This window comes from Coptis chinensis, chromosome 8 (assembly GCF_015680905.1).
Source record: "Coptis chinensis isolate HL-2020 chromosome 8, ASM1568090v1, whole genome shotgun sequence".
NCBI classification, from domain to species: Eukaryota; Viridiplantae; Streptophyta; class Magnoliopsida; order Ranunculales; family Ranunculaceae; genus Coptis; species Coptis chinensis.
The window spans coordinates 3,496,228-3,505,005 of record NC_141463.1 but is presented as its reverse complement, the minus strand read 5'-3'; the positions used below and the strand labels follow the sequence as shown (position 1 = coordinate 3,505,005).

Below are 8,778 nucleotides of genomic sequence, written 5' to 3'. Positions count from 1 at the left end.
GAAAATACTACCACCACCTAGAGATGCTCTAACAGTCATTTGTGAGTTCTCACCGACCAGCCTATAAATAACTAGTGTAAACCAAGTCAATTCAGATTACAAATCAAAGACATATTGCGCTGGATTTTTAGTGTTGAAAGCTTTGTATAAGTCTCATTCAAAGTGTAATATTTGTAGAAATTTCACTCCTATGAGTTTCTTTGGTCATCTGCACCAAGATCTCCTCACATCTGAACTGGCGGAATACTCAAATCTGATAGAGCATGCACTAAAAAATTAGGTGCGATCACAGCACTAAACATTATTATTGTGTCATTGAAATTCAAGTAACTGAACGGGTGAATTCTATTAAATAAAGAGCATGTCTTGGTCTTGGTCATTATGGTGAGCATAGATCTCACGCACCATAGATTTAGCCTTAAATAAATTATACATTCGAAGAACACATTTCATTGGCTCAGGGCTTGTGCAACCTTAACCATAGTACAAAATATCCAGATATATAGCGATATTTAGGGATATTTATCAGAATTCGGAGAAAGATATATAAATATCACGATAGGTTTAGAAATATATCTGTTGTAAATATCGGTGATATTTTGACGACATATTTGATGATATTTTTGTGATATTTGGGGATATTTAACGATATTTTGTGTATATAACAATTTTATTTAATATTTACCATTATATTTCAAATAAATATAAATAATATATCGTGATATATCAATAAATATCGCGATATTTATCGATATTTTGGATATATCATGATATTTCATTAATGAAACAATATCAAATATCTCCAAAGAAGGATATATCTACGATACATATCCGGAAATGAATATCGATGAACAAACTCAGGTAAGATATCTCAATCTTCATTTCTCTCGCACAACGATGGACAAGGATAAGAGGGGAGACTTGGAGTCGCTGGGGCTTCACTAGTTATGGTCTTATAGACAGTGATTGGAAGAACGACCCAAAAAAAAGGTGTACAACTTAGTAAGAATGCATGGCACTCTTTACCCAATATATATTATCCTATTCAACTTTTCTTACTTATTTTCCAATTTTTAGTTACCACTTACAATGACCATTAGCTAGGCTCCTGCTTTCCACATTCTAAATGGTTAAACCAAAATCACCAACTTTTAACGAAATTTTGATATAACAAACGAATTCTCAGCCTCTCACCGTTGTTTATTGCGAGTAAGGTCAACTGCGTGGTCTATTTCGAACCGCTAAGTTACTGCTCGCACCGTCCCAATCTATGTGGACACCACCTAGTCATGGACGCCTTGTCTTCCCGGGTTAGTAATATGAAACACACCACCTTATGTGGTTCAATTCTGATACATTACTAAATCACAAAACCAAAAACTATGATTATTTGTGAAATATAATTCTATGCTTCCATGCCTGGCTCCATGAGTAACCTTTTCAATAGCTAAACATGGAGCTATATATAATTTGATGACCCACAACACAAGATTCTGAAGTCCATCACCATAATAATTAATAAGAGACCTTATAATTAAAGCAACTTTTATTATCTCTGAGAAGGTACATATTTTGTTCACTGGAATTCTTGTGCAACCTTAACATAAGAGAGGTTATAAAAAACACGATACAATACCACAATTATTACTGTAGTAATATTAGTATTAGCCTATGCCGAATCCAAAATAAGTAAATCTTGAATTCCTTCCATTAGTGCCTTAATTTGTGAAATGAGTCTAGCAGTTGGGAAATGGTACACCACATGCTATGCCAACTTTTTTAGAGTTGGGAGTGTTAATATACGGCTTGAGCATAGGATTCCTCAGATACTGGCAAAGACATGCCATTTGACTCTTTAAGTGAGCGCAACATGCTGCAGATGGAGCGGCTGAAGATGTTGTAGTATCACACTTTCTCTTCACTCCACTCCTCTCTAGGTTTCTCTTCTTACCCGCTCGGCCACTCTAATCAATTTCGGTCCCTTCTCTCCTCTTCTCTCTTTCTCTTTATACATACCTTCATCTCCCATCTTCTTAGTCGTCCACCTGTTGTCTCATGGTCCCCTCTTCTCTACGTGTGAGTTTCTCCGCCAAGTAATTTAGGGATCCGCGGTCTTGATTCCATACCTCTCGATCCTTTGTTTCTATAACTTTGTTTATTATCAAGCTCCATACAAAAAAGAGAGAATGGGGCTGAAAACCTATCAAGCTCCATACTAAAAGCCACAATGAGAACACAAAGATGTTCCAGCCGACTACTACAAAACTAAAAACTGAAATTATAGTGAGATATTGTATGTATCTCTTCACATTCGTTTACACTTGGGCTTGGATCTTATCCAGTATGAAGAGATGACATACGAGACAGATCATCTCTGATCTAACGTATGTAATACCAGCACCAACCATAGGAACCCTCTGTTCTGTGTCAATTCACGAACAGTAGAAAGCAATTGGAAGAATGTCATAACCCCACGATTATTCTGAATTCTGATTCACGTAAGCAATAAAAGCTGATTTCTGCAATGAAACTTATTGTTCAGGAATCTCAGAGTAGAAAGACACTGAAGAACAAGACTTAGCAATATCATGGCCAACTTCCTAGCTACTAAAAAGATGTTACTTGTATTCTTTTGCTAAGTGAGCAGTTTTGTATTGTATTGATATGTATGATGAGATAAAGACACAAGAGTACATAACTGAAGTTATCATGGATGACTGCATCATTGCGAAGTATATTTATAGCAGCCCTACTAGGTAGGCCTCCTACAATCTCACCAATCATATGCAGAAACATCTGCAAAATTAGTTAATAAAATCTAAAATAGACAATCTGGGAATCATCCGATCTATATATTCATGATGGCTTCCCTTCACACACAACATCCAAGTTTGCTGCTGTGGTTGCCTTTGATATGATAAATTTAACGAAAATATTGACTCACACAATAATTGAATACATTTAACAAGTATACGTAGGTAAGTAAAAATCCCAACAGAAAGAATGACTTACTAGGCCGTATTGTCCCAATGTAGGAATCCTCCATGACCTCTGGCATTGGTGAACTCATAAATGGCACCAGAAACTAACCAGAAAAAAACACGTTGAACACAACCATTAATACTGACAATACCCAACTTAGGAACTCAAGATCATTAGAATTAGAGGACCACAGAAAACAATTTTAAGTTATTAACACGAGAGAAGAAAAAAAGGAAAACCTAGAGACACACAAGTATAAAGAAAAGTACCTTCATAACCCCCTAGAACTGGATCCTCTGAGAGCAAAAGGGGCGTATCAAGGTCAATGAATCTGCAAAAATATAATAAATAAACTCATACCAATCGAACGCAGGATTGAGATGCTCCAACATAGCCATGGGAAATTACCCTGCGAAAGAAGAGAAGCCAATTGATAAGTTTACCTGAAACACCCAAGACCAGCAGCCAGATGACCAGCAAAGCCCATTGCAAGTCTAGTCTCAACCATGCCCCCAATCATCAGATTCAAGCCTGATTGTCTAGCAACGTCAATTATTTCAAGTGCTCCTAGAACCCCAACTTTGGCAAGTTTGATATTGACGACATCAGCAAGCTTCCCATCTATAATTTTCTGAACATCAAGCAAGCCCCGGCAGCTCTCATCTGCAGCAACGGATATCCCATATTTTCCTTTTGCAACATGAGTCACATGGCCAAGACCTTCCCAATCATCTCTATGTACTGGTTGCTCAAAGAGAACAGGAGTCACTCCCATTTCTGCAAGATCGTAGTAACAAAGGGAAACTTCATTATTATACGACTGTTAAATACTCGATAGCTAATCAAGCAAAGACAGTACACTCCACTTCTCAAGACTTTTCAATCTTGAACTGCAGCATGTTCATGTATTGGCACATGTCAAGATACTTCTCAACAAGTTAATCTATAGTTTATTTAACCAAATCTTAATTTTCTTATTCCCTCAGGTAGTTGGGCTGGGGAAGATAGAAGGAATAGCAGGGCAACCAGAATGCCTTATGGAACTAAGAGCCCACCAAGGATATATTTTTGTTCCATCAACTAATGAAGCGCTAATATCAGCTTGTTCAAATACATTTTTGGTGATATTTGATATCAACTAAAACCACATCAAGCCATCAACACATGTTTCCATTGAACTTTTTTCACGTAGTGAGGGATTATGTCAGGTCGAAGACTTATTAACCTACCAAATAAATCAGTTAAACAATACCATCTCTGTATCAGCTTTGTGGAGCAGATGCTTCTGAATTCTAACAGTTTGTAATGGTATCAGATACCAAAACCGTGAATCTCCTTTTTTAGATAAATAAAAAATAAAGAATCAAAATTGGTCGTGCATGAGACACTTGTTTAACAGGGATGCACATGTAATACTAATAAAACCCTCACCATGTAGCTTTTCAAGAACTTCGATGGCTTCATTTGCGCTATATCCCTCATTTGCATCCAATATAAATGAACAGTCTGGGTGTACCTCTCGTATGGCTTTAAGAACATCTATGTCTGCATTCAGATTCTTCCCTACCTTAAGCTTCAAGGTGCTGAACCCTTTTTTACGATATTTTGAAGCCAATTCAGCAGCTTCTTCTGGGCAAACAATTGGAATCTGCACACAGGAAAATGGTTGAGACAACAAACACAGAACTAAGCTCCTAAAGAGATAAATTTGATCCCTAATCTCTTTAAAGAAAAGAAAATATGTAAGAGTACTGAACCGTTATATCAGTAGTTATTGTATTTGTTGCACCACCAAATAATCTCCACAGTGGTGTGCCAATGCTATTTGCAACAGCGTCAATTAATGCCATCTCAACTCCTGCCCTAACCTTCAGTAAAATAAAGAATAAACAAGAACAAACAACTAAACCTCATAAATTCAAAGGAAGAATTAATTCACCGATTAAAAATATATAGTCCCTTTCTAAGTCCACAGCAAAGTACAACCTTGTCGTATTTTCCACAAAATAGACAAAAAGTAATAGGATTTTACTAACGAATCGATATCATTTCATCAACACACAACACACACACAGAATCGCGACTCATGAAGACATACATAATTCTTGCATGGAAAACAAACAATTCAGAGGGACAAAAAGAGCCCCTCACTTAAAAATATGAAGTGATTAATATGAAACAAGCCAGTCCTATTTTCTTGGACTTGATGTATCAGATATATGGGGGTCAATGTGTGTAACAACAGCCCATGCCATGTTAAGCATCCGTACATATGTTTGCGCCATTGTTATGATGTCAAGAACCCACCTAATTTTAATGTCAGGATCACTTAAATGTCTAGTTTTTAAGATTATAACTATCAGTTCACCAATGATGATAGTCCATTATTAATCAGAAAATGATGCTTTTCAATGGGTTGCTCAAAATACAAATTTGTTTTTAAAAAAAATGGAATGATGCTGTGCAAACGTAGACTTCTACTTGTTCTTGGATTCAGGTAAAGACCAAGACATAAACATTATTATTACATAGGAATTCGAGATACAGGCACTCAACTAAGACCATAATCGACCATTCTTCCTATTTTTATTTTTTATCACTAGAAGACATTATACTGATATAAGTAAGAGGGCTACATCAACACCCAAAAACTAGCCATGGCTAAGATTCCAGGACCAAGAGACTCGCCCTGCCCTGCCTAGCGGCTATTAAACATCAAGATAAACAAGATTACAAATAGCCAAATAGGAAAAAGCAAGAATGCAAAAAACAGATAATGCTTCTTATCAAAGAGATAGTTATATAATTTAAAACCCCCAAAGCATCTCTAACATAGATAGAAATATTGCCAAGCCACATAAACAGATAGGAAGTCATGTAGGGCATATTTGATATTTCTGATCTCCCTATGAGTCTCCAAAGGCAAGAATTACCACTCACTATCTATAACGAGCTTCAGACGAGGGCGACCAGTTTTCCGTCACACTTTAAAACTGAGGCCCACTCTGTTAGAAATTCAATGAATAGCCTATGAATTCACTATCTGTCTTATAGTGCATCCATTAGAAGAAAGATGTGCTCTTTTGTGTCTTGTAGCATCCATCATGGATTTAGAGAAACTAACAGGGCAGCAGACTTGTTAGCTAAACTATCTAGTGTACATGAGGATTGAGGATGTAGTAATGTATTACACTTCTCCACTGTATGAGGGCAGCAGATGGATGTATTAATGATAGGGTACCTTAATACAAATTGGGGTGTCCTTAACCCTACAAATATTTTTTTTTTAAAAAAAAAATGAAAAAAGAAAAAGATGCCTTACCTAGAGCCAAATATTATCATCTGGAGCCTCTAACCCCAAAGAAAAAGGGCATACCCTTAGCGAGAGGATATGCACTGAATCAAAAGCTAGAAAAAGCAATAAGCTTTTTATCATCCAACCAAACAAAAAGAATTTGACCCTAGCTCTCCACAATACATTGTGTCAAGCTTTCAAGCCAAAAATAAGCATTTTAATCGAGATATGCCTCTCTGAAGATAGGCCTATGTTCCTTCCAAAGAAACCCATATAAGTAAAAGAACCAAGACCTCAAACTGTTAATGGTTGAAGTATCAGTCTATTCTAACAAATGCCAGTCAACAAACCTCAGCTGCACTATGGTTGAAGGGAAAAAATGAAAGAAATGTTGTTAGATCTCACTGCAACCTACTAAATTGGCAATCCATATTCTCTTTCAACAAAAGCCCATGTGCTGGAGAGAAGTGCTGCCAGACAATACATTACTCCAACAAACCAAAAGATTTTGCAGCATACAGTCACGCACTAGTTGGCTAGTTCCAGATTACCAGGAGATGCTAATTTCATGACTAAACAATGGACAAATGTGATATGTCTAACCACATTATGGAAGGATTTCGCCTCTGGCTAGAACCTTGGAAGTACTTTGACAAGTTTTATACAGAAAATGAGTTCTTCCCAGAACACCTTTTCAATTTGTGACATCCGCGTCAAACTATTCTAATCGATTTTACCAGTCAATCCTAATATATTCAGGTCTCCACCTTTTTATTTTGAGACATCAGCCGCCTCATATTATAAACGAACCTATTGTCGCTCTCTATGATTGATGTTTCCCAGTTGATTGGTGAGCAGGATTGTGCTCCCATTGAACAAGAGACGAGATATAAAGTACAACCTATCTCTCCACCTGGTACAAGGTCTAGAATTCAGAAGGAAACTCAACCTGAGGAATGGACTATGGTTAGGTCAAAGAGAGCTAGCAAAGAACCCTCTCCAAGTGTGGTCAGGGGACGCTTAGCTGGTGAAATTAGTCCTACCTTAGTTATGATTAAGCAAGCTCCCAAGGCAAGGTATAAAGGTAAGAACCTTTATGTATTTCAGATGATACTCTTGGTCTAACATAGGCTTGTTGTGAATGTGGGACCTTTTTCTACAATTTTTGAGAATGTCCAGAAACATCTAAGGAATGATCATCCGGTCTTAAGGGATAAACTTTTGTTTGGTGGGAGTCGTTAGATGTTTCTATGTAGCTAATTCTGTGCGTGTACCGAGTGGACTATGTTCATGAGTTTTCTTTTTCATGATTGTAAGGCTTAGAGCCCAGTGTTGTTGTACTGAAAATTCTCCCTCAACAGGTAGGGGTCTGCCTCCACCCCATCACCATTTCAAAAAAAAAAACTACGATTCATCATATAAAATAGGACGCATATAAAATCATACTTACTGAAGCAAATTTGTGTCCATGGAGAATCCCACCAATCTCATTAAGCACTGAACTCAAAGTTGCCGGCCTACTCTTCCTAAGAAACTCGCAAGCCTCGCCCGCCTTAGCAAGGGCAGTCGACTGATCCTCAGCAGTAACAAAAGGAAGAATAGGGGCTTCACCCCAACCAACAGAACCATTACTAAGTTCCACTCTAATAGCCACATTCTCAACCTTATCAAGCCTAGATGTAGCAATAGTAAATGGTGCAATTAAAGGGACATTCAGTTTTCTCCCTTCAGCTAAATGAACATTAACTGAATATGTTTCTAACAAACTTTTAAACCCAAAACTCACTGTAGGTGTTGTTGTTGCATTTACTGTTTCGCCTGCCCTGGCTGAGATTACATTGTTGGGGTTGACTTGAAATAACTGCCATTTCTTCGTTTTTAAAGGTGTATAGAAGAGTGGGGTTGATGAAGAGAAAATTAAGAGTGAACCCATGTTTTTGCTAATTAAGGTTTTTGAGATGTTTGGGTTTGATTATGTTTTAAGAGGCACGATTGGTGCTTGGTACTTATTGGTAGAAAGACTTTTTTGCATTATTATTATATAGATTATTGAAGAAGGCATACATTTGATCATTTTTTTTTTTTTTTCTTCTTACGTTGTCTGTTTTTGAATATGTTGTGTTGATGATGATTTTAATGTTTTAAGAGGTTTAATTTGGTGTTTAAATTATAGGAGAAGTCATGATCACATTTTTTTTTATGTTCTTCTCACGTTGTCTCTTGTCTGTTTTTGTGCCGGCTCGTCACTTAATATATATATGTTCTTTGTTGGTTTTCAGATGCTGGAGCTGGACCGCATTCTCGTACTAAAGACTGACAGCCAGGTGAGATGGGCAATGGCTCAATTGATGTGACTAGGTTCTAAATCACAGTCAAATCTAAACAATTTATTAGTTAAATATTACTACTTTTCGAATCCGTTCTATCATTATATTAAATTATTCTAAAAAAAATTAGTAATTATAGAGAGTTATGAGATAGAAAAATTATATTAATCACTC

At 36.8% G+C, this 8,778-nt stretch overlaps 1 protein-coding gene across 1 annotated transcript; it reads right to left on the bottom strand.

Annotated features, from left to right (window-relative positions):
- Positions 1-1,789: 1,789 nt before the first annotated feature.
- LOC147479370 (L-Ala-D/L-amino acid epimerase-like) lies at positions 1,790-8,442 on the bottom strand. Its single transcript, XM_086577204.1, has 7 exons — positions 7,728-8,442; positions 4,740-4,850; positions 4,414-4,630; positions 3,426-3,759; positions 3,252-3,313; positions 3,013-3,085; positions 1,790-2,519 (listed from the first exon to the last, which is right to left on the bottom strand). Coding segments are annotated over exons 1-7 (1,281 nt in total). The 5' UTR covers positions 8,211-8,442; the 3' UTR covers positions 1,790-2,518.
- Positions 8,443-8,778: the final 336 nt, after the last annotated feature.

Bases quoted from the DNA above. Each gene is read 5' to 3' on its own strand.
- LOC147479370 (XM_086577204.1), bottom strand. From the start codon at position 8,210: ATGGGTTCACTCTTAATTTTCTCTTCATCAACCCCACTCTTCTATACA. The intron at 4,631-4,739 runs GTTCAGTACTCT...TCCTGTGTGCAG, and splicing joins CAATAACTACTGATATAACG to ATTCCAATTGTTTGCCCAGA. The intron at 3,086-3,251 runs GTACTTTTCTTT...TTTTCTGGTTAG, and splicing joins AGTTCTAGGGGGTTATGAAG to TTTCTGGTGCCATTTATGAG.